Source organism: Cydia fagiglandana, chromosome 6 (genome assembly GCF_963556715.1).
Source record: "Cydia fagiglandana chromosome 6, ilCydFagi1.1, whole genome shotgun sequence".
Classification (NCBI taxonomy): Eukaryota; Metazoa; Arthropoda; class Insecta; order Lepidoptera; family Tortricidae; genus Cydia; species Cydia fagiglandana.
This window is the reverse complement of record NC_085937.1, coordinates 10940329-10967064: the sequence shown is the minus strand read 5'-3', so window position 1 is coordinate 10967064 and position 26736 is coordinate 10940329. Positions and strand designations below refer to the sequence as shown.

General features: G+C 35.2%; 1 protein-coding gene across 4 annotated transcripts; it reads left to right on the top strand.

The window, feature by feature from the left end:
* On the top strand, positions 1 to 26571 carry LOC134665207 (TOX high mobility group box family member 3-like). Of its 4 annotated transcripts, XM_063522076.1 has the most exons (15): positions 1 to 130; positions 626 to 799; positions 12179 to 12253; positions 16568 to 16690; positions 17962 to 18071; positions 18341 to 18560; positions 19227 to 19304; positions 19444 to 19577; positions 19669 to 19804; positions 20480 to 20560; positions 21278 to 21562; positions 21820 to 22050; positions 22639 to 22935; positions 23153 to 23271; positions 24475 to 26571. In XM_063522076.1, exons 2-15 carry the CDS (start codon positions 737 to 739, stop codon positions 24542 to 24544), a joined length of 2022 nt encoding a protein of 673 aa, XP_063378146.1. In that variant the 5' UTR covers positions 1 to 130; positions 626 to 736; the 3' UTR covers positions 24545 to 26571. The 4 variants fall into 4 exon arrangements, with proteins under 4 accessions (XP_063378146.1, XP_063378149.1, XP_063378147.1 ...); XM_063522079.1 differs by lacking the exon at positions 19227 to 19304 and having other exon boundaries at positions 2 to 130; XM_063522077.1 differs by lacking the exons at positions 1 to 130; positions 626 to 799 and adding an exon at positions 5492 to 5685.
* The last annotated feature ends 165 nt before the right edge of the window (positions 26572 to 26736 follow it).

Here is a 26736-nt window from a genome sequence, read left to right as displayed (position 1 = left end):
GCGGGCGCTCCCTCGCGGATTCGCAAGTATCCCGCCGCGGTCGCGCGGACCCGCGTGCCGCCCACGTGGCCTCTCACTTAAAAGACGAAACTCCAGTTTTTTTACGCGCTCCCCATTGATAAAATCCCACGTAATTATGACCAGACGATTAAGTTCAATAATGCCTTTTGCTTGCGTGCAGAGCTCCCGTTCATCTTCGATGTAGCTTGCTACGCAAAGTCGATGAAATTCTTTGGACAGTTACGTTAGGAACTCGTATAATTTATTTTGATTTGGAAGTTTATTACTAAACATTAAGTTTCTAAAATATCCTTCTATATAAAAATGTTAAATATACATACTTACCTACAATTTAGCACCCAATTTACCAACCACCCACCCCTATTGTTACCACTCGCCACGTATTCCAATATTAAATAATATGAACATACAGGACGTCATTCAAACTAAACGGTTCATATCTTTAAATTATACCTATACATAAGTATGAATTAGATTACCGACGGCTGTCCAAAGCTTGTAGACATTTCGTTAAAATTAAGGCAAATACATAGTTTATTTCTAACAGGGCTTTGAACTCAAGCATAAGGCAGGCATAACAGTGATTTTTTTTTTATCTAGCTAGAGTCTACGTTTATTTATTGTTACTTTTCACGGGTCAAATTGAATGAATCTGTCAAATGGACCGTAATATTTTAAAAGCAGATTATAAAATCAGAAAAGTGGATGTTTCAAGATGGAGCCAATACAAACGACACTCCGCGATCAGGAGAGAGCGTATAAAATGTATATGTACACGGTAAGTTATAAATTGATATTACAAGAAAATAGGGATGTACGATGTACCTACCGACTACTCGGCAAAACAAGCCGATTAGTTGGAATTTTAAGTTACAGAAAAACAAGACAAAATAATTAGACAGTGTATATTTATTCGTACTATGTCGCAAGCGAAGATTTTTGTTCAAAAAATCCTCAAAAAGTTATAAACCCCTCACGTAATATAATGGACGCCCCCAAATTCATGTATCATCATCATCATCATCATCATCATCTTGGCGTTGTCCCGGATTTTTGCCACTGCTCATGGAAGCCTGTGGTCCGCTTGTAGGAGTTCTAGGCCAGACAAATTAGATAAAAAAAAACCGTTTTGAGGAATTAATTCCCCGTAAGCTGGAAATCATTTTAATACCTTCGTTTGGTTCAAAATGCGTATAATCTGAGTTTACTCTATCCCAGGAGGTGTGGATGCATTTTGGGAGCCTTGGGAGATACATTTTACCTTGGATTGGCAAAACCACTCGATGTAGAAGGAACTCACCGTCAATTACAATGTCACTATCAGCAAGGTTGTTGTGGACCAGATACTAGTGATTTTTTTTTTCAGATTTCCACGATTCTACCACCTACCAAAAAAAGAAATCCAAGTGGCGGACATTTTTTACAATTTTAGACTACGAATTCATATTAAGGTACCATTCGGATCATAAGATGTCAATTTTTATCATGATAAGAGCAAATTTTCCGTCGGACGTAACATTATTGAACTACAAGCTAAAAACCACAGAATAAATAATGGTACTAGATACAGAAGGCTCACTCTCTAACAAAACGCGTCTGTTACGATCAGGACAGATATGGCCGCTAGGTGGCGACAGCGCCACGCGCGGCTTATGGCTAGCCACCAAAATTGGTGTGGAACGGATGTTCTTTTAGCTACCTGTAGCAAAGCGACGAAATCGCGGAGTGAACCACGCCTGCTAAAAACTAAAAAAGTGCAATTTTTTTCCACAACTCCTGGAATGGAGCAAACTCGGATTACACTAATTTTGAACCAAATGAAGGCAGACGCTTTCCAGCTTGCTGGGAATTAATTCCTGGAAAAAATTTAATGTAATTGGCCTATTGGCAGCTAATCCCACGAATATTACTGACATCTGACCTGAAATACCTACTGCCATCTGACCTCCCAACCTATAGCAGAAACTAGGCCTTACTTTGATTAGTCCGGCTCACATTTTTTTACTTCACCAAAAAGCGTCTGATAAAAATCAAATAATATCGTAGATAAGTTCCGAAAAACTCATTGGTGCGAGCCAGGATTCGAACCCAAGAAATTCATGTGTATATTGTATATCCGAATAATATTTTGAAGGAGGTTACATTACAATACAAGCGTAAGAAACGTGCCTGTTTTGTATTTTAAATTGAATTATTGAAGGAGTCTTGAACTTGTCAAAATTCTGTCAAAATTTTGTTCTAACTGACAAGCCGATACCGTCCGGCGGACTGTTAATCAGTGGGCCCCACTACTGGTTAATTAATAGCCCCACTGATTAATAGTACGAACATTGACTTAGATTACTTCACAAAGACGGACCTTACGAAAACTACGAAGTGGACCAGTTCTTTGGTGTGCAAATGGCGTTTGTACACAATTTCGTTGGTGCGCATGTTGGCTCGGCATTACATGAAAGGGCCTATCCTTACTTTTGAAATCTTTGGGGACGAATCCATCTGTTTTCTGTCCTCTTTTTCCGTATAGTTGTTAGGACCCTAAGATCAAAACGGCTAGAAGAGCGTGAAGCGACTGCAAGGTAAAAAGCTGCTGGTGATTTAACTGCATTACATTACACTGCCTACAGCAACATAAGCCGATAAATATGAAAAGATTTGTTTTTAGACGAAATACCGACACTAAGCTGGTAATAATAATGTTAAATACGTACACTTCTTCTAACTGTATAGTCAAGTTTATTTATACGTGATAATACTCATAATATACGTAGCGACTTTATTAAAAACTGGGGTAGACAAGCAATCTAAATTGTACCGTTATTTGTACCGCAGGCAACGTTAATACACAGAGTTAATAATCCACATACATACGTTATGTTTTGGAAGTTATTTAAATGTTAATTTAGTCTTCGTAAAACCATGATGTCAGGTTTGGACATAGGTTACATATAGGCACATATATCCAAATGTAAAGAGACTCGGAAAGATCCTCTCTATTTTTTGAAATCAGTGGGCAATGATGCATTGTATCCTGTATAGTGCAATATTACATTGTACAACGAGCGGAGTAAGTGAAATATTGGAAAAGAGGTATTTAGATTCACGACAGCCGCAGGCCGCAGTGAATTAAAGACTCAAGTATGCAGTATTCTTATACACAATGTGAAAAACATTGTGTAAATAACACAATCACACTTGCGAAGAAAAAACTAAATTTTAAGCGAAACATTCATAAATAAATACGTACGGTGACATTTCAAACATTCATCTGCCATAATATTGTCTAGTTTTGACGTAGGTTAAGTGCTAAATATGTAAGCATCGAAGACACAGACCTATCCGGCATTCAAATTTCAGCCAGTTGGAAACTGTAAAAAATATTTTAAAGAGGCATTAAATTTATATTTAAACATAAATACTAAATTGTAAACACCAGTGTTTTAAAAGTAAAACTCATTTATATCTACTTAATTCGTATGAATTAGTAAGATACTTAATAAAAAAAGCTCTAATTCCCTAGTGAGTTCTAGTTTTTTTTTTCACAATACGTAACTCCCGCGGAAACAAATAGGACGCTGTACTTTAGTAAACCTGCATAAAATATTATCTTTTTCGAGCAAGTGTGATAAAAAAATATTTTAAAATAGATTTTTAGTAAGTATTTTACAGCTGGTTTTTTATTCTAGTTGGCGTGGTTAAAAATGTGGTTCACTCGGAAGCAAAGTTTGTTTACCTCTCGTGCCTTGAAATCCTCGCATCACTCAAGATTCCTGTGTAAAAACTATTCTCTGTACGCTTGTGGTTAGATTTTGGAGTCTTTCGCTTGCGTCTATATTAAAAGAAAACAAGAACATTAAACCTTGTTAAACAAAAACCTATTTCCGCATAAGTACTAAGTAGTACTTTCTCCGTATACAAAGCCATTGATTTCAGAAAAAAAAGATCAAGAAAAAGAAAAAAACTTTAATATCATATATGTAATATATTATTTTCACCACATACGCTCGGAAAGGCTCTCTTTATTTTAAAAAAGAGGGGACACAATAGCTTTTATCCACATGATAGAAAATTAATTTTATGAAAATTTTAAGATGTTTCGTCACGCTGGGCTTTTAAGCGATGAATTTGGAATGATAAATATTTAATAATAATATTTTTTCTATTAAATTTTGCCACCGAGTCAAACACAAAATTTCTCACTACGCTAACACAAGGAAAATACTTACTAACTGTATTAGTACATTACGATACGAGTACGAAAAGTAAGAAATTCGTAACGAGTGGCGATAAATTGAAACACGACCGAAGGGAGTGTTTTAAATCGACACGAGTTTTACATATGGCCCTTTAAATTCTCGACATTAGAGATGGCACGAATATTCGGCAACTATTCAGTATTCGGCCTATTTGGTCATTTTGCCGAATATCCGGTATTCGGTCGAATGTTGCTTACTATTCGGCCGAATACCGAATATGTGTTGCACCTATCTAAAAAGAAACATTACACAAAAAATAACCAAAAACTAGCTATATTTAATATTTAAAATGTATTCTTGGAAAGTAGTTAAATACGAAGACACGTTTTTGAGCATTTGTTGATTGCAAAATATTTCATTTTTATCATGGGTCTGATTTGATCGACTCTAACTACATACATTCATTAATTCCGTTCAACATAAAAATATATCTTAGCAAACGTTGTGCTTTGTTGGCGAACAATTTTCATAATAATTGTGACTCAAAATGTTCGCATGTCATGCCGAATATTCGGTCGCCGAATATTCGGTATTCGGCCGAGAGAGGGGCCGAATATTCGGTATCCGGTATTCGGCCAAATTCACTATTCGGGGCATCTCTACTCGACATACGCACGTATAGTGCTAATTACCGCACTATGGCGGAAAAATATAGCACCATATGTACTGTAAAAAATCAAAGCAAAAAATTTAAAATGATTGTTATTAAATATTTATCATTCAAAATCATCATTTAAAAGTCAATTCTACCAGCCAACATAAGAAAACAACTCAAAATTTGCATTCGATTAAGTACTTTGTCCCACATGTGGATAAAATGCAACTTTCTCATCAGTTTTTGAACAATCAAGAGAATCAGCTGCTATCCAGTAACTGTTGCACCAATTTTCTTAATTTTAATAACTATTGTAAGCTTCATTAAATTGTTCGAAAACGTTAATTAAATCGAATATTCTGACATCACATTGACGAATGAATGTATCGTAGTCGTCCTAATTGATTGATAAGTATGAAGCGGAAAATTGTGGAAAATTCGCTTCGAATTTCATATCGGTGGTCTGTCTGGCTGAAAGCAATCTGAGTGTGTGGTATTGGTAGATGTTGAGATGGTATGTTTGTTGGTCGGGCTCCGAGCAGGGCTGGCGCCCCCGGCGGCGGCGGCCGGCGGCGGTACTAGCGGCCCCCCGGCCCGCAGCGCGAACGCCACGCAGTCTTCCCGCGCTACTCGCACGTGCTGTAGTCTGCATTCCACGTGATACTATATATTACTAACTTTATCGAGAAACAACCACAATCGAGTGCTAAATAACCGGACTTAATTAGTGCAACTTGTGCTTTTAATGTGATCATATTACATCATTTAATAGGGTACTGTGTAATGACTTCAGTGCTCTATCAATTAAAGTTGCTGGTAATTGCATTGCTCTTTTTACTTCCAATACATTAATTAAGATCTTACATGGGACCGGAACGCATTATTAATGTATGGAATTTATGAAACCCTCCGCTGGATGGACTTAGTGGCCGTAATTGAATTTTAAATGGTAGGTAAACTTTAATTACTAATGTATACGTAGTTTATGAAGTATTAAAATAAGTTTAAATATGTATGTCGTAGTATTGCATTTCAAAAGATAGGTATATGTGATTATGTACATACGTGATGTCAGAGCAATTTAAAGTGCTGTTCAATTTAATCACCATTAAGAACATTTAACGTAGGTTCGTTACGGCTCTACTACCCGCATTATTTTAGTGAACGTTATTGTACGGACCTAATAAATAACACCGGCATGATTTTTTAGCGTCATGATTAAGAGAAAATAATATTTATAAAGCCAAAATTAAAATACAAAATTATTTGTAGTTTTCGTAAACTACTACCTCGTTACGTACGCACTTATCTAGTTCGCAACGTATACGAAATACATATATATTGATAACAAGATAAGATGTCGTTTCTTAATGAAATCGTTTCTGTAGTAGTTCCACATATTATCTACAATTATGTTATCTACAGTTGTAACCTAATTTAGTTATATTTATAATTGGTAATATATAATACAAAATAATTTAACTATATTTACTTTAATTAGTATTAGCTATCTAGAAACTATAAATACAATTTAAAATACTTACGTATGTAGTTCTACGCATTTATATTCTGATAAGGATCGAGTAAGTTAATCGTCCCAATTGGGCTGCATCTTCCACGTCGTGGTATCTAGGTAGGTACTATTTACTGTTCGCTTTCATCTTATTCTTTGTTTTGTTAGGCCTTTTTAAGATTGTGGAATGTAAATTCCTTCGTCTTGAATTATTCCGTGGGTTCCGTAGACTTTCCAATATCTATATGTAACGTAACTGTGAATGAATGTGGGTTGTAAGAATTAATTTGATAAAACAGATCTGGGGCCCGATTTTTTAATTTTGAGCGCTCGATTTCGTCACTCGAAAATCGGTAGAAAACAGAAAAATGCTAATTTTGAAATACGAGCGATAGAAATTGGGAATCGAGTGGTATTGCCCACTTGCTTTCAATTCTGTTAGTAGAATTTAAATGCCGGGTACTGGAGATATTATTGAACGAACTACACGAAATCGAGCGATCGAAATTCAAAAATCGGCCACCTGCTCTATATATGTAAAAATATACTCATGGACAAATATTGAAGAATGCATAAAAAAAGGTTTAGTTGCTGGATTACAGCACCTAAAGTAATCGCAAAATTAGTAACTAACCCTTAAATGCATAGTGTTGCCAAATGTCTACAAGTACAAACCATTAGACAGCTCACATATTTAAAAAAAAGGCTTACGTTCTTGAACGTGCCTTTATACCAAACGTCAAGTAGCAGGGTGATGATTTAAGGGTTAAATATAAGCAATATTTTTAATTTATAAAAATTACATTCGTTATAAGGCGAAAAGTCGCAAAGCTTGGAAAAATCCAGAAGTTGATAATTTTTAGTATGTTATTTTGAACGGTGTTTTCGGGGTTTGTAATTATTTTATATTTAAAAACTTTATCATAGGTATATCACAAATAGTGTACCTTTCTAATGGTAGTAAAAAAATTCATATATCTATTACCGAAAATTACATATTTACATAATATGATTTAGCCAATTCAACTTCTAACACTGATTTCGCAGTGAAAATCGAAGTTATTTTTTTTTACTATTTTTCTTAGAATCGGCAAACAATTATGTGATACATACGAGTATATTAATTTTGGGTAGTGTCCGACCGAAGGTTCGGTTTCGGTTTCGGTTTCGGCCAGTTTCGGCCAAAAAATCATGTTTCGGCTGTAGTTTCGGTTTCGGCCAAAAAACGGCCGAACCTTTCGGCCGGGCCGAAACTTACGAAATGGTACTTCTGAATAAGACCAACAGTTGGGGAATAAGTAGAACAACAATATTAATACCTACATATTATACTGATACAGAAATTAATTGGTTTATTAAAAAACACAATTCCACTAATGAGGGCGCCACTGGACGGTCGACGCAGACTTAAGAGGCTGTCAATCAATACCTATAACGCACACACTGTCTAATTGTTTCGGAGTGATTTTACCTCAATTTACCTGTGGTTTGTGTTCCACTGTCCTCTACTTCAGCTTAGCCTTTGGCCTCGCTGCGCCATGCTCGGCCTGTGGTCTCGCTTTTTAATACAATGGACATTGGTTGGAGTCTGTGCTCAACTACTTATCCTGAAGCCTGAAGCACAGCTTTGAGTTCGCATGAAAGTTCGCCTCACTGTGAAGATTGGTACCCGGCCTTGCGATAGTGTCAACAAAAAATTTCGCGCTCGCGTTTTTGGTTGACCCTGTATCTACATGTTAACTTGATCCGTGAATAAATAGAGTTAGACCAAGAAAATTCTGCAATGATTTTGATAACATACGCAGTGCAACTATGCAAATGTTATTTATACGTCTTGATTTTATAGAAGTTTAACGTTTCAAATAACACTAGCACTGCGTGTGTTATCAAAATCCTTGCAGAATTATCTTGGTCTAACTCTAGTAATTTTCTTAAAAAACTGCTTTTGTAACATCAATTTCAAGGATATTGGGTGTTGACAGACCCATAATATGTGTATAAAAGGGGTTTTATGACATTTTTTCAACGATTTTAACAAGTCTACAAAAGTTTCGGTTTCGGTTTCGGCCGAAACTAGAGCCAAAGCCGAACATTCGGTTTCGGTTTCGGTTTCGGCAAAAAAACATGTTTCGGTCGGACACTAATTTTGGGCAAAAAGAACAAATCATGCATTTAAGGGTTAAACATTTTATTGCGTTCCACTAAATGTGTCCATTAGTGTAGTAAATAACGATAACGTACTTATTTCAAATCAGGGACATTAAAGTATACAAAAAACATAGATTTACTTATGTACAGTCACCTGCAATATTATGTTACACAACGAAGGCCGCAAAAATATCTGACACGATCTTGTTTGTAGAGCCATAAGAGCGTGTCACATATTTTTGCGGCCTTCGAAGAGTAACATATTATTGCAGGTGACTGTACATTAAAACATAATACACACCCGTGAAGTTTCGTTCAACAAAGAACGCTACCACCTATGGCCCGTTCAATTTATGCCTACTTATATATAGGCACAGACTTTAGTGTTAACTTGACGTAGGAAAGTTTTCAACATTTGTCTATTATGTTTCGTTGAATTTAGAAGTCATCGTATAACAGGAACACGCAAACCAAAACATCATCCCCGGCGGTAAATATACATATTACAAACTGTCACTGTTAAATAAATAAATATCTAAATGTTTTTTTATCTAATTAAACTGAGTTAGACGCTCTCAATACTCCGAAACCCCCAGACACACTCCCTTTGTTTAGCCGTTCTACCTCTTTAAACATAGGCATAGTTATTATACTTACAAAGTAAAATAAAAGTTACGCGTTTAAAACATTCAAATGAAAAGTATAAAAACAAACTTAACCGCCCTCTACACAATCCCTCGGACCCCTAAAAACTGGTAGAGCAGGTTCATGTTTGCTGGCAAAGAAATGAGTCGCTACTAAATTGTTACGATAGATGGCAGCTCCGAAGAACGTTTCCCATATAAAAACCTCTTACATCAACTTTATTGACGCTGATAATGGATTTTTTACGAGTGTACAGTTTTTTATAGCTGCATGAAATTAAACATGTAATGTTATGTTTTGGATATGTGTTAAATTAGGTTAGAAAACAGATTTAGCATCTTTTGGAGTACCTAACCATAAATGTCATAATATATTGTACTGTACACAAATTCCATGTGTCTAAAGGTATTGTTTGGTACTAGCCTCTGCCAGCAACTTTGAGTGAAGTCTGGTCTGTGCCGATCCCGAATAAACGATTGCTAGGAGGAGGAGGAGGTTTTTATCTACATATATGTAGCTATCCCTTATCTCCTACGAGTTATAAACTTCGTAAATAGGAATACGTTAAGTTTGAATGAAAGACACATTCCATTTGTAATAATAACATCAATTGATTTAACGCTCTAACAGTGGGAGGAGCAGAGCGAGGTCACCGACCGGCAATTATAATGTCCTCCTAGAGAATACTTACCATCTACTCTGGCCGGTACCACGTAACCAAACCTTATTGTGACGAACCACTTACACAAAATACTTATTCTACATTTTCATTGAATAAAAATAATAAATTGTTCTTGTTTAGTTTAGTTATTAAATAATATTGTTCTAGTTTAATAATGAAATTAGATTAAGTATCGCTACTAATATATACCTAAATATTCGATCGATTATATCACGAATAAAGGAAAATGTCGAAAACAATCAAACAAATGTTTTTGTAGTCTTGGACGTGAGAAAATATATCAATAAAAGCATATTTTTTTGCAGCTTCGTTTTCAAGAACTTCTATAAATAATAATGAATTCTAAATTATGACTTATACTATCCCTTAACTTTATACGAGATTACTTTTCGAACGGTTTAATCTAACCTACCTACTTATTACAAAACTTTCTACTTTCCACGCTCTAAAAACATATTAGATACATCGTATCATTATGGATGCCAGATTTAATTGACAATTATTGAGATATATCGGTTAGAAAAATAGCTCCGCTTGTTATCATAATATCTCCTTTCAAGTTAACGTTTATTATAATGTAGGTTACTTGATGTTGAGTAATTGTGGCAATTACGTCGTGGCATAAACGTTTGTATAAAGGATATAATTATACACTGTAGAATTTATAATCTCGCTCCCTGAGTGTCAGACGCAAACTATTATTTTACTTAATGATACAAATAACACAGAAACAATTATCAGGCATGTCCTTTCACTTGGTTATTGATAATATTGTATTTTGTGCTGGTTGCCCGCTGGGAGCGCAGCCGGTGTGCCACAAAACCGGTCCGAAAGGAATGAGACCGACTTGTGGCTCAAGGTACCACTATTACAATGTTGATCAATCGGATTTTGAATCGACTGAAACATTTACGTACTTAACTATTTAAGACATCTCTTTTTACACGATATATACTGGAATGTAGCGTTTTATTAAATCATGTTCGTCCGCCTGTCTCTCCGTATGTCACAGCCATTTTACTCAAAAACAAAAATGTTTATTGTATTTATTTATTTTTTAGCTATATTTTAATAAAATTTGGAACACTATTTTTTTTAACGTTTTCTTTGAGATCCGTGGTATCGAGGTATCGTGCTAAAATATTTTATTTTAAATTTACAAATTTACCGTATTTAACATTTATTTTAGTTTAAAACTTGATTTTTTTTTCTTCGCAAGTGTGATGAAAAACATTGTGTATAGTACGAGCGGCATTAAAATTGTAAGGAAGTTATAAAATCCCTCCGCCTAAAGGCAAATTGCAGATTGTAGAGTCCATAAAAATATAGAAATACTTTTAATGCCCTCTCGTTAACAATTGTGGCCATACCTCCCTAATGGTACAATATAGTACAAAGATACCCTAATGATGTCGGAACTCGGAACGGCACATTGGTTCAATCATAGTCCGGCTATAAAACATGGACTGCAAATAAATAAATACATAGATACCTACATAGAACTCAAACTAAATGCTGTAATACAGAGAATGCCATTTAAGCTCAGCTCTCTACGCCAGTCAATATCGCAATCTTAAGAAATAGAAACTGGAACGAGAATTGCTGCACCGACTAAGTAATACTTAGGAATAAAAATGTAGAGTAATATTTTTATGACATGAGTCGTCACATGACTTTAGGCCTTAAGTGGCTACAAGTATTAAAACACGTTCGTAGTTTTAGAGCAGATTATCCGTATCGTATACTGTATTTTTCTAATTTGTTCATATGGTAATCATTAGCTAAACTATCCCTCGTGATAATTTTCATTTAATTTTTTTTTTCTTACTTTTGAAATTTTATAAACATGGTAAGTCTTATTAAATAAGCCAATACTCGCTTGGTTATAAATTGAAATGGAATTGCGGTTATACACTGCAATTTCAATTAAATTAGCAATGCATTTTATATCCAAAGTTTCCGAACCCGAATTGAAACTTCCGCATCGAAGGGATCAATCACGCAATTCTCAATCAAGCAGAGTAAATAACCGGGTTCGAATAATTTGCTCTCCACCCGATAGTTGGATCTAATCAGCAATTTTCCCGGCAAAGATTGAGGGAACTTGGTTCCTTGATATTATAAAAAGCAAAAAGTAAAATTGATGGTAACTATCATCCTGGGAACTTAAGGAGCCTATTGTATGTGATTATAATCGTTGTAAGTACTGGCCATCGCAGAATTTATCCTAGTCTACTCTAGTAAAAAACAGGATCATTAATATTATTATAGACAGTTTGTTATTTATCATTATTATTGACGGCGTTTATCTTTTGTTGCAGAGACCGGATAATCTCGAGTTGCCGCTGTCAGCCCCCCGTGACACTAAATCTAGTGTGTACGCTATGAATGATCAAGTGAGTTATTTCATTTTACACAAAGAATACTTACATTTAGTAGGGTCTGTGCGGAAAGAGAACAGTCGTAGAATGTATTATGGACTCCCCTACATTTCACGACTCTTCTCTTTCCGCACAGACTCTAGCTCTATTAGAATTCAAACTTTGTACATATTACAATTGTGTGAGGTATCAGTTAAATTAATTTAATTACTTATTGAGATCTTACTCGATGATGTATGCGTGAACTTTAGAGTTGCCTCAAATTATAAATTGAAAGAAAAAAATAATCGCAGGCGTATCTTAACCTTACTAAATGCTGATTTGTGTCAGGGGAGAACAATTAAGATGTTTTTCATATGTAGCTACCTAAATCTTTTTGGTTTGGTTTGGTTTGGTTCGTGCAAAACTTTATATTGTGTTAAATTTAATTCATACCCCTTCAGCGTCGTGCCCCGGCCTCCAAGCTATACGAGGCCACCTTGATAAAATCCGCTTTAAGCACTGCTATTACGTCGTTATATTTTAAGGATAACGATTATTTTTATGACTTTGGAAATGTAGACCACACGTGGTAATACAGGAATTATTATGTAGGGCCTATGTGGTTTTATTGGGGGTTCTATATTTAGCATTAGGTAATACATCAATTTTGAATTGCCATAACTTCATAAATTAAAAGGCATATTAGGATTATTCCTTATGTTAGGTTTTTAGGCGAATTGAGAATAATGTTCGTCAAAATTGCGAGTAATAATGGAAAGTATTCAATTAGAACGGGTCAAAACGTACCGGAAAAGTAGTTATGGTACGTTTTATAATACTAAGACGTTAAGCATACTAAGTTGAGTCACTCAACTTCAAACTCGGGTAAATCCATTTGTGATATTATAATGTATGTGACCAGATTATGCGATTTTGGTATTAACAAAAGGTTAATAATGGTAGATATTTGCTGAGAGGGCCGAATAGATTTACCCGAGTTTGAAGTTAAGTGATAGGCACAATTATAGAAGTAGAAGTCTTGAACAAGCCTATAAGTTCGGGATTTAAAGTCCATTTATTTTATACAAAAATTTTTTTGGTCCCGAGCATACTGGCCATAAACGGGGTACCCAATTTCAGTAAAATAGAAAAAAAAATGTATACGAGGTAAATTGGGACACATGGGACGAAAAACCCCGAGCAACAGTTCGGGGTATTCGATCACAGCTCAAATAAACCTAGAGTCAGACCAGGCTAACTCGGCAGCGATTTTGGTAGCACAGACTATGCAAGTTTATTTTAAAGGTCTTATTTTCTCATAGAAGTTGGTCGTTTAAAATAACACTTGCACAGTCTGTGCTATCAAAATCGCTGCCGAGTTAACTTGGTCTGACTCTACCTAATACTAGTAGCGAGCGAAAATTTGGATTACTCGTTATAATAAGCTATTTAAGCTTATTTTTATATCAAATATTGAAAAAAAGTTCTTACTCTATTGCACAGTAAAATCTAAAGTAGTCTATGCATCTCACTCGAAACTCAAACTGACATGTGAGTAAATTACGTACCTACGCGTTAGCGTATATGTCAGTGTTGACACTGTCAGTAACTCGTGGTACGGGTACATTGATTACTGGTCATAGGAACTCGAGTCCTTTGAGTCTGAATTTAAAGGACTCAGCTCGTTATTACGAGACTCTGCGCTTCAAAAACATGAGTCTTTTAAGTCCCGAGTCGAGTTTTTTTTAAGAAGCGCTGGTGGCCTAGCCGTAAGAGCGTGCAAACCCCGGCTCGTACCAATGAGTTTTTCGGAACTTATGTACGAAATATAATTTGATATTTACTAGTCGCTTTTCGGTGAAGGAAAACATCGTGAGGAAACCGGACTAATCCTAATAAGACCTAGTTTCCCCTCTGGGTTGGAAGGTCAGATGGCAGTCGCTTTCGTAAAAACTAGTGCCTACGTCAAATCATGGGATTAGTTGTCAAGCGGACCCCAGGCTCCTATGTGAGCCGTGGCAAAATGCCGGGATAACGCGAGGAAGAAGAAGAGTCGAGTTTTTTTTAGGGTTCCGTACCCAAAGGGTAAAACGGGACCCTATTACTAAGACTCTGCTGTCCGTCCGTCCGTCTGTCACCAGGCTGTATCTCACGAACCGTGATAGCTAGACAGTTGAAATTTTCACAGATGATGTATTTCTGTTGCCGCTATAACAACAAATACTAAAAACAGAATAAAATAAAGATATAAGTAGGGCTCCCATACAACAAACGTGATTTTTGATCCTAAGTTAAGCAACGTCGGGCGGGGTCAGTACTTGGATGGGTGACCGTTTTTTTTTTTGCTTTTTTTGCATTATGGTACGGAACCTTCGTGCGCGAGTCCGACTCGCACTTGCCCGGTTTTATAAGTAACTCACAAGGACTCGAGCCTGCGAATAAATACTCCGTGAACATTTTTATAGGGTTTTCCTAAATAACAGTAAAGAAATTTGGCGTTATTGTATAATTTACGTACCTAATCTACAAATTATACATAAAGACAATGTATAACTCTGAAAAGGACTTAAGTTTCTACAAGAGATTCGGGTCTCTATCAAGTTTAGAAGAACTCGAGTTTAGACTTAATTATAAGAGTCTGAAAAACCGAGTCGAGTTATGAAGCAGAGGACTCAAAGGACTCGAGTCCTATCTAACACTAATAGATACAGCAATTTAGGAGCTTATATATCCAGCCTATCCAACAGTTCTTGTGAAATATTCTTAAGGCACACATCACTATAAATGTAAGTAGTCTAGAATGGAAACACAAGAGCCTGAATGAGAAGAGTCTTAGTACTGGCCGATAGGAAATGTTTAAACCTGTACAATGATTTCAGGGTATTAGTGTTTTAAATTAAGTTCAGGTCCTTGTTTGAGCTTTTTCGATCATATCATTTAAGTACATTGCCTGTGTACATATTTTAAAAATAAACATAAAGTTAGGCACAGTAGATACTAATAGTAGGTACAGGTTGGTCCACGGGATTGATAATTAATACAGTAAAAAGTTAATATGAAAAGGCTCAGAATATTAATAGGCATTCGTTTGCATAAAGAACAACCTCGCATGCATATTAAGTTATTAACGTAAATGTTTCTACTTACAACATTGCAACAGAACTGCAGTCTGATATAAAAAACATGGTTGATAAAAAGTAAGAATGCCGAAAGAAAATACTTAATACATATTTCAGTATTCGATGTATGTAAATAAATGCAAATAATGGCGCCCCGTATAAAATTAATATCGTTGCATTTAAAGTACAGTATAAAAAGAAGTTATCCTACTCGTTGCAACCGATCAATATTATTGTCATCCCTGTCTGTCTGAGCACGTCTGAGGAAGGACAAAACAGGGTAGTAAGTGACAGTGATTTAACTGGCGAGATGCTCTAGCTAGGCAAAACAAGTACATAGCCAGAGCGAATACCTATGGCTTTTTGAACTAGGCAGCCGGTGAAGAGGGAAAGAATTAATGCCGGTGGCGGTGCAATTGTTTAAAACATAACAAACCTGTGCCAAAAATAAACAACCATAGATTTCCGATTTTTGGGTCCAGTTGGTACAGTCATCAGCAATAGTATCTTACACAACTAGGGCCGCAAAAATATATGACGCGCTCTTATTGCGCTCCAAGTAAGAACGTGTCACATATTATTGCGGCCCTAGTTGTGTAAGATACTATTGCTGATGACTGTACTAGTACACTCTGTGGGTTCTTAACCTCCTTACGGGCGTTTACACTCACAGACTTTTTATAAGTACTATCACCAGGAAAAGTAGCTAAAGCGCTTGTTTTGCTAAATGTCACTGCATTTAGCAAATAAGCAATAAGTTGGGATGCTAGTTACGAGTAGAAAGACTGATCTAAGCAAGACCCATCACTCATCACACTGATATGGGAAACGTTGTAACTAGGGAAAACGCGTCTCCACGAAAAACGAGTGTTTACGGTAACATAACATATACCTACCTATCTATTACAAATTCCAAAAAGTTCGAAAAATGGAATCTTGAACATTGCGAAAGTTTCAAGACACGCCGGCACAGATAAACAACATTTTTCACCACATCAACGCGAGGATAATGCTCACTGTAAGACATTGCAAATCAAGTCCAAATGTGTTCAGATAAGTGAAATTCCTACCCATGACTTTTTTTGGAATAAAAATTTGGAACAAAAATTGGCGTTCTGGGTTCACCACAAATTTCAAAATGCGCGTAATGTAGGTACCTAGGTATGTGTGATGTCATATCACTGATGTGGAATCTTATTGAAATTGTAATTGAATGTTTTTGTTTTAGACTTTTCATACACCATCTTTCGGCGACGAAGAATTCGACATCCCCTCCATTCACGGGCAACATGCGAACGGAAGCCAACCCCCTCACATACAATACAGCCAAATGCATCATGCAGCTCCACAGGTAAACACTTATTTGTATTAGGAACCTAATCCCAAAAAACTCACTTTATGGGTCAGTTCCCTGACATAGGTTTGGGAATCCCCCTTTCTTTAAGAGCTGAATGGCAACGTAGGTAGTTCAAGTTGGGCTGTTGCGTCACTACGCCTCGCTCTCTTTCATTTGACATGGAGGAAAGAAATACAAATCGTAATCCGGTAAAAAACCACGAAGTGAATTGGGGGTGGGTATAATCTCTACGCAACTCAAGTGAATCCATATGGATTCACTATTGGATTGGTATATACCAAGACAATATAAATATCTACATGATTTAAACATAAGTAACGTACATAAATAAAATCGAACCACACGCATACCACACGCATGCCACACGCTTAGCTTCTAAAATTAACGATTGTTGAACTTTTGAACCATTTCGCACCACCCAGCTAATTATTCATTTGAGCTGGTTTTAGTTTACTAGCAGCTAGAAAAAAGCAATACATAGATGATTAAAATGAAAAACTTACCCAATATCCCAGCAACAGCTTATATTTTATTTTAAACTCATTTCAAAACAACCGGAAACAACTAATGATGTGATGGCTTTGACACTGACAGCAGTGGTTTAGTGTTGCTATTGTAATTTACTTTTTCTACCATGAAATAAAATAAATTTTAAATAATGGAGTCTTGTTGCACCTTAGATATAATATCCCTAAAGACGGAGTCTAAGCGAGCTGTCACTATCGCCACTTGGTTTTTATGTACGATTAACAATGTGCAACCACCTTGTTGTGCCATGTCGATAAAATCATAATATGATGAAAGATATTATCTTTAAACTATCGACGTTTAGCACATCCATAGGATCCTACCATCGATGTTGAAATCGAATGCCATTTGTTGCACCGTGTGAACAAGCCTTAATACTTGCCTCGAACAGCGTTGTCATGTTGACAGGTTATGTGTTGCTCTCCTTTTCTTTGTTTCCGTCATTTCGCTTAATTTTGACTTGACCACAACCACATCTCGTTCGTTTCTTTTAGTTTCTTTGCTTTCGTTGCAGAAAAAAAACATTAATATTATTTTCCGCTTCTTCTGTCTTATCTAGTACTATCGTGAATTTTAATAATGATTTTAGATGTCCAGCTAGGAACCGATAGCTAAACTATAGTATAGTCCTTAACTTTCGTCTTAGATTTGTAAACAATGTTCGCTTTGTTGTAACTTACTATTTTTTACATTTTATATCAGATAATCAAACCCTACAAAGATAGTATAATTTATAGGTGGGGATGATGAACCCCGCCCAAGACGGTCTGGCGCCGCCGGGTGGTGCTCCGTCGTACCAGCAACCTCTGTACTTGCAGGAACCACATACACCAGTCACTTCACACAGGTAAATGCCGAAGTTATTAAAGACTTCGTTTTGTTACTATTTGTATTAATTCGTATTAATTTAATTCGGTACGCATGAGAACCTTAAATTATTCATAATTGTTACTATTTATTAGTTAAAAACCTTTATTATCAGAAATAATTCAATGATTTAATTAAAAAACACTATTTCATCTTGTTAATGTCTTATTATAAGGAAATTCAAATGTATTATAAATATTGTAATATAAATCTACCTCGAACATGTACTGACCATTATTTTCTTTTTAGTGGTGCTGGTGCCCCTGCAGGAAACTATGTAATTCAGCAGCAGCCAGGCGGGCAACAGAGGCTACTGATGATGCAACCATCGCAAGTAATGAATGGCCCACCAACCCCTAACGCAGGCACTCAGAACTCCGCCCCAGTCTACAGCCCGCCCCAGAGGGCCTCTCCGCCTGGAACCACCAGTGATGACTCCGACGACAGTGTGCCTTCTCACCATTCACAGGTACATCTTTCATCCCTCATTTCACAGCTTAAATTAACATTAGTAAATGTTTAGTAGCAAACACATATGATGGAGGTAAACCATTTTAAAAATGGGCACCCCACAAAGCCCATATACCCACATCTAAAGTAACCCTATAAATGCAATATGTACATATTAATGTAAACCTTTATAAGATTACTTTTATGTAAACAGTGCTCTGGACGATCACACATATTAAAAATGTTTTATCTTTACTTTCTTCCAATAAAAATGAAATCTAAATAAAACATATAGGTTATTTATATTTGATTGTAACACATTTTACAAGCTATAGTATAGTAATATGTTTTAAGCGTAATTTTCTAACTCGCATTACATACATGTTTCTAAGGATCTATGTACAAAATAGGTATACTAAGCATGCATGCATGGTTTATTCTTTGTTATTTTCCTTGAGAACTGCATCTGCCTAGTGGCATCTGGCATCTAATCAATTTCATATCAATTGATATTGATTAAAACTTTTTTGTGTGTAAAATATACTGAATGAAACTGTCTTTTATATTATTTTATATTTTAATATAGTTCATTGGCATATCAACTCCTTCATTCATAGAAATAATAAAATTTAGAGAGAAATGGTAGAACATAGAAAATTCTAATGGATTGGTTGTTTGTTGGTAGTTGCCTGGTGATGCGGAAAGCCTTCTGCCTATCCATTATTGCTCAGCGAGCCGGCAGCAACAAACTACGCTTCATCAGGTATAGGCAGACTTTATCCCTTAACATACATATTTCTAGGAATATGTTATCCTTACATTACATACATTGCCAATGAACTATATTTGAAATTTAAAAGACTATGCTAGTGGTTACATTCTTAAACAAGTTACCTCTACAGATTGGTGCCGGTAACATGGGTGTTAAAAGATCATCACCTGAACCAATGGATAATGGAATGAACCGCGGTCAGATGCAAAAAAAACCTAAAGTACAAAAGAAGAAGAAAAAACGTGATCCTAATGAACCACAAAAGTAAGTTGCGTGTCACTCTTACTGATGAATAAAATTACTACACTGTTTAATCATTTTAACTTTACCTATTATAATTGTTATTCTCTTGCAGACCAGTATCAGCATACGCACTGTTCTTCCGAGATACCCAGGCTGCAATAAAAAGCCAAAACCCCAACGCAAGTTTTGGAGAGGTCTCCAAAATTGTGGCTTCCATGTGGGACGGTCTTGATTCTGAACATAAAAGTGTAAGTCACATTTTCGCATATTATAATTAGGTATAGATTGCTAGCAATAGTAGTAACTTGGAGCAACCAACATGATTTATGTAACTTATTTAAGAAATGATTTATATAAGTACAGTAAGTTAGCAACAATATTTAATAAACATTATTTGTTTATATTAACTGTAGTGTTATAATAAAATAATCCTACAGTTGTTTTTCAACACATTCTAGAAATAGATAAAAACCATTATTACTTTTGGTACTTACATTATTTTTACAGATAAAAATTAATTTGATACCATAGTACTTGTTTATTTTAACTATAGTGTTATAATACAATAATGCTACAGTTGTTTTTCAACACGTTCTAGAAATAGATAAAATCCATTTTTACTTTAGGTACTTACATTATTTTTACAGATAAAAATGAATTTGATACCATAGTTTTTATACCATGTTTCCATGTACTACAAATTTATTATTTAGCTCATATCTATTGTGATCTCATATTATATATTAAGTATAAAAATTACTTATAATGTTTTCTCATTCTTAGATTGCTGTGCCTTGCAGAGGCCATTCCATATTCGTATATTATAACTTATAATAATTATAATGTATAAGTAAAGAGCCTGTTATACTTTCCTAATTTAGATGTTTCGAATCGTGAGTAAGAGGTATGCTTTATTTTTATAGGTATACAAACAAAAAACTGAAGTAGCCAAGAAAGAATACCTAAAAGCACTTGCTGCCTACAGAGCTAGTTTAGTATCGAAGGTAAGACTCAGTCTTTGTATTTAATCCACAGTATGTAGACAATAGCCGATACCGAAGACTCCTTATTATTCGTAAGATAAATCGAAACATGTCTGAACGACGGAAACAAGTTTTGCTCACTCTCTTTGTCTCGCTCGAAAATTACAAAATAACCGCCAAGCCGCGAAGCGCGTCGAATGGGACGGACGAACTCTCCATCGCTGTCTCGCAGTTGCGCCGCCGCCGTTGAACCGATCAATGTTCGCCTGGCAACTTAGCTAGAATCCGAATATGACGCTTGCCTTGAAATTTAAAAAGTAGAAGCTTTTGAAGCGAAGTGTATTCAGTGAGCTTTTGTTTCTATAAATATTGGTAAATGAAGTGTTTTGAACACATTTTACATTTATTTCAGTGTGAAGTGTCTTTTTGTTACATATCGGATGGTGCTTTAATTTTATTGTGGTTACATAGGTTATTTAATACGAATACGCGGGTAAAATCAAGCAGCGGCATAAATTTGAAAGGTTGCAATTTTAATTTGGAACTATAAGATTTGTGTGGTTTTTAAAAATTAAATTAAATTGTGGGGCATTTGGCCGCTAGCTTTCAAAAGTGTTTCACTATCTATATTAAAACGTTGCATTGTTGCGTTGCGTCGTAACAAAATATCTTCTCGTTACCGCAACTTATAACATCAAATCTAAGTCTCTATTTCCTATAAAACCTGACATGTTTTAGGGAGGTGAACAGGACAGTCCAGCCATGTTTAATCACGGCAATAGTACCAACTCAACATATGGGAATTACTACCAAGGAGTACAAGGACAGACATATGGAAATGGACATTCGCCTCAGGGATATGTGCAAAATGCAGCACCTCAGGGGTACACCCCGCAGAACTACCCTGGTGGACAGCCTCAGGCTGCTTATACTGGTCAGCCTGCTCAAGGTTACCCACAAAATCCACAGCAGGCACCACAGAATTACCAAGGCAACATTGCACATAACCCCGCTACATACCAGGTATGTTTTTTTATTGTAAACACAAGCTAAAGTCAATAAATTTAGTTTTATTCCTTTTTTAACATATCTAATGTTTGCATTTAGTAATCATTTTCATAATTAATTGATATGTAAAAAATATGAAGCATCAAATCAAACTAATCAACTCTCCCTTCTTAGTTATTAATTATTTAGTGGTTTGTCATAATTTTAATATTTTTCATCCCAAACTAAATTAATTAATATTTGTAATTATTAATAAAAAAAATCCATTGCAGGGTGTTCCAGGGCAAAGCCCCCAAGGTTATCAAGGCAATCCAACAACACCACCTCAAGCATGCCCACCCAATGTTGCCCAATCACCGAGGAACTACCCGCCAGCCCAGTCTCCCTCCCACTATGCCCCAACTTCCGGCATGGCTTCACCTCCGGGATACAGACAAGTTTCCTCCCAATCTCCACCTATGGGACAAGTTCACAATGCTATGCAATACCATCATTCTCAGCAGGTAAATAATTTTTGATTGGTTGCTTTCCAGATTAGTTCTTAAATAAAAAACATACTAAAATAATACAATCACTGTCCTAAAGCAATGAATTGTAGGTGAATTAATTATACTTCACCTCAATCCTATCATAATGCAAATAATTCATAAATCCTCTAAAAACAATCATAATGTAAAAATTTCAAATCCAGAAAAAAATATAGCTTGTAAATTGCACACCTAATAAAATTGTATTTTTAAGTGTTCAAAAAACAGTTCTGCCAAGCAATTGAAATCAATTATTACACCTATACTTTGTTTTTTTTAGCATTAGAAATTAGGTAAACAATCTTGATGTGTCTTTTAATTGAAAAACACATTTTAAAAATAAGTTATGGCAAATATGTAACAATTATGAATGTAATACAATCATTTATATTCTTCTTCTTTCATAAGTAATAGTTATTGATTATTATAAAGCGTTTTTCAATTAAAAGACATGCCAAGATGGCTTACCTTTTGTCAAGTTCTTTATAATGCTAAAAAAAACGAACTATAAGTCATGTTATTATGAAAATGATAATTACAATTTAATTTTCTGATTTTTTTCAGCAAATGCAACAATCTCACCAACAACTGCAGTATCAACAACAGCAACAGCAGCATCAACAACAGCAGCAACAGCAACATCAGCAACAACAACAGCAGCAGCAGCAACAAATCCAACAGCAACAGCAGCAACAAATTCAACAGCAGCAGCAGCAAATCCAACATCAGCAGCTTCAACAACAACAACACCAACAACAATCAGCACAACCCCAGCAGCAGCCCCAGAACCAAACTCTTAAATCTGAACCACATTCGCCTAATAGCAATGGAAGTTCTGGCATGCCTCAGCACTCTCCAGAGGTAATTCGACAATTTTACCTTACTGCGCTTAAAGGGTAGTTTTCAATGTTCACAAATTTAGTAGGGTTTTTCATTATTTTACCTAAAAACCACCGTAATTGTCAATATTTTTTTATTGATTCGTTATTAACTATAAAACAGAAGAGGACATTTTATTTGTATTTAATAGACCTTGATTAGTCTTAGACATTTGACAAATATGATCAATTGTCCGCAGCAAAATGAAAACCGAAGCACGCCATCGTGCATCCGTCAAGGTTGTACCAACCCGGCCATAGCCAATAGTGAATGGGAGGATGAATATTGCTCTAATGAATGTGTTGTCAGCCATTGCAGGTAAATACATTGGTCACTTGTAACTATTCCCTTAAATTCCATACCACTATTGTTCACTAATCGGATAAAATTGCACTTAACATATAAATATGACAGCTGGTCTGAAGTTGTTGGCTGCTCCAGCTGTTTGATTTGAATAATATTTATACCATTGTTAGGGATATTTCGATGCTAATACTGGCTATGAAAATATTTAAACTAATGTGAGTGTTTTCTTAATACATACGAAACCCGTACGTTTACGTTTATACGAAAGCTGTTTTGTAGGTATGAAGTTAGAAATTACTTAGAAAAACAGCAATTATTGTCACAACTAAACAAATTCTAGAATCATAACTATATTTACTCAATCAAATGATTTAGGCCTGGGGTCTCCAAACCCTGACCCGAGTGCTCACTGTCCGGCCCACAGGAGCCAGGCTGAGCGCAATATGGCCCTCGGGTAAAAAAGTTCGGAGACCCCTGAATTAGGCGGAAGAAAACGGTCCAGATTTGCAATTAGCAGCATTTAGGTGTTATAATTAAAAAAAAAATATATATTTATAAAATATGTTTACCTGTTTTAAATTTAACATAAAAGCATGACTAAGCGTTTTCTGAAAATGATTTTACACTGCTCAATAAGTACTGAAAGAGCCCTCACAAAGGCACAAATATTATTCGATTCCCATGACTAGGCAGAGCCCGGAGCAGTTAGCAACTTACAGATCAGCCCCTGTATACCTGGTTCTCAAACTTTTATGGTGACGAACCCTTTATGAACATATTTTCTTTACGGATCTGTCGTATATATACACCTACATAACTTGGCGACTTTGCCGAATGTTAGGCTGATTGTTCAAAATATCACTTGAAATATAAAGCGTGAGGGGCGTCCAGGGGTACGCGTATCCCACTTTTAACATCACCTTTTCCGTGAATCTATTAACTGGATTAGGCATAGCAGTAGCAGCGCTATTATTGTTTGTCCTTGTCACAGTCTCCTCACATTTTTTTATTCCCCCCCGCAAATGGTGGGCAACAAATAAATTCGACCAATCACAGTGAATGCGACACTGTGATTGTGCGTATGTTTTGTCCTCACCGACGCACGCGTATAGCACATCTATAGGATCCTACCATCTATGACCTTTTTACAGACAAACATGATATTTTTAACAACGCAAGAGGCTTTTTGTTATAAAAGACTTGTCTTATTTTCAGGGACGTCTTCAGTTCATGGGTGGCCTCTAATAGCAACAACCAAATGCAAAATTTCTCGGCAGTAAAATAAAGTATGAAATTTGTACATATCAATGTTAGGCAAACTATGTCCACCCTTATAGGGGGTCACAATGAATCTTTAGGAATACAAAATTATGTTAATTAATTGATCGAAGTACGATTATTTATTGTCATCTTATGTTATTAATATTAAACTAAAAGGTAAATAAGAGCATTCCATGAGTTACATACATCATGTTAGGAGTACATTTATAAATCTATTAAGTAATGCTCGTAAGTTGTGTTTAAATTTAACTTTTTTTGGTTCAACAATTCATTTGTGGCCACCCAAATAAAAAAAAATAACGGGTATAAAGGAAAACGGCGAAATATACAAGCGTCAATAATGTCAATAAGTATTATACCCTAATTTGCTTTATAAAGAATAATAGTTACTCGAGCTAGACATTGTAAACTGCCATAGAATTTATGGAATTTTATGTATGTATAAACTTTGATTGGAAAAAATAAATTGTAAGAAGTCAAAAAACTCCTTGGAGGGTAAACTGACAGCAGTTTAAAAAATATGCGATTGATTGTAAAGATAAAAATGGGAATATGTTTAAAATGTCGTATCACATTGTGGTAATTTCATATTACTCCCACAATGCGTCAGTTTTCCCTTGCCGCATTTTGGAAACTGTACAAATGTTAACTATTTGCATTTATGTTTTATTTTTATTTTGCTATGTTAAATGGTACATTCCGCTAGCCACTTTGTTATCCATAGTTTCCAATATATGGACATTTCTATCGTAATACCGTTTTTAAGTTCCATATTGTTGATTTCCGAAACTAGATACTATCAAAAATCTTTTTTCATAAGACCGTCGTTATTCATTACACGTATTTTACTCGTAGTCGTAAAGAAAGCGGAAAGCCTCTAGTCGTGTGTAAATATCGCTATCGAGACTAATGGCTTATCCTCTTGTTTTGTTGAACAGTTGAGCCTACCAGTACGTAATTATATTGATGAGTCTAGAGTAGGTTGATGAATTAAGATCGTACAAAATTCAAGCAATCTCTTAGTCGAATTATGTTCCTATACAGTAGTTATAAATACTATCAAAAGTGCAGAAACCTGAACCAGAAGAGAAATGATTATAGAATGTATGATACAATGTCGACGAGCCAATAAAACGTTTGTACGCTTTCTGATTTCTTACTACTTTTATAACTACCTATTATAAATATTACACATAATGTAATATTTCTAGATGGAACCTATTACTCACTAGTAGTCTGCAAGACACAGTAGTAAATTTTGGCGTAGTAACTATGTTGGCAATATTTTACATTAGGCCTTTGTACTACGATAAAAATGTTTTACCTTGTTGTAAATTATTAGGTAAAATGGGGCAATAAAACCAAGAGTGCGTTAATTCAATTAATGTTACTTACGTTACAAACCCTTTGCACTCTCATTTTGGTTTCATAATGTTCAACTAAATTATCTTTAGATATCTATCCCTTAGTATTCCGCCGCCATATTCAAATAACTGAAATAACAGTAAAAATGTTTACTTTCAATTTCATATCCTCTGTCTAAGGAAGCCAATCTTTGTCTTATTTGGTTTAATCAATGTATAACATCGTAATTTTGATGTAATTAATGGAAATGTTGTTATACCAATTGTAATAATGTATTTAATACATTGTAAATGTTCCATAAATATTCATAACATAATGATAAAATGATAGCAATATCCGACATTGTTTACTAGAAATTTGATTTTGTATAGAATTTAGCTGGACCAAAATTTTATTTGAATATGAAGGGTGATGATATTTATAAGATACTACAAATCAAATGTCTATTGTATGATATTCGATACAATTTGTAAATAAAACCTGCAATAATAGAAGTAATAGAAATTAGATAAAGCATAATAATTATTCTAATTTTATCTTTTTTATTATATAGTATTGTTAGACTTAATTACTAGGAGCAAATTATCTTTATAAAATGTACCATATAACAATGTATAAAATGTAATTAGAACAATTATTTCATTAAATTTCTTAAACAATAAGCTATATTTGTCTTTGCATTCCAACATGAAACGTAACTTTATATAGTTTATATGATTGCATTTTCAGCTACATCGTTTTATTTTGTCTGACCCACTTACTTTCCTATATTGATGGCCCGAATTACGAAGCTATAAACCTAGATTATGGCGTCAGACTTTTATGCCGGTG

Coding starts and splice junctions, on each gene's coding strand:
- LOC134665207 (XM_063522076.1), top strand. CDS start 737: ATGGAGCCAATACAAACGACACTCCGCGATCAGGAGAGAGCGTATAAA. Junction 16,691..17,961: donor TGCATCATGCAGCTCCACAG/GTAAACACTTAT, acceptor TATAATTTATAG/GTGGGGATGATGAACCCCGC. Junction 23,272..24,474: donor TGTGTTGTCAGCCATTGCAG/GTAAATACATTG, acceptor TCTTATTTTCAG/GGACGTCTTCAGTTCATGGG.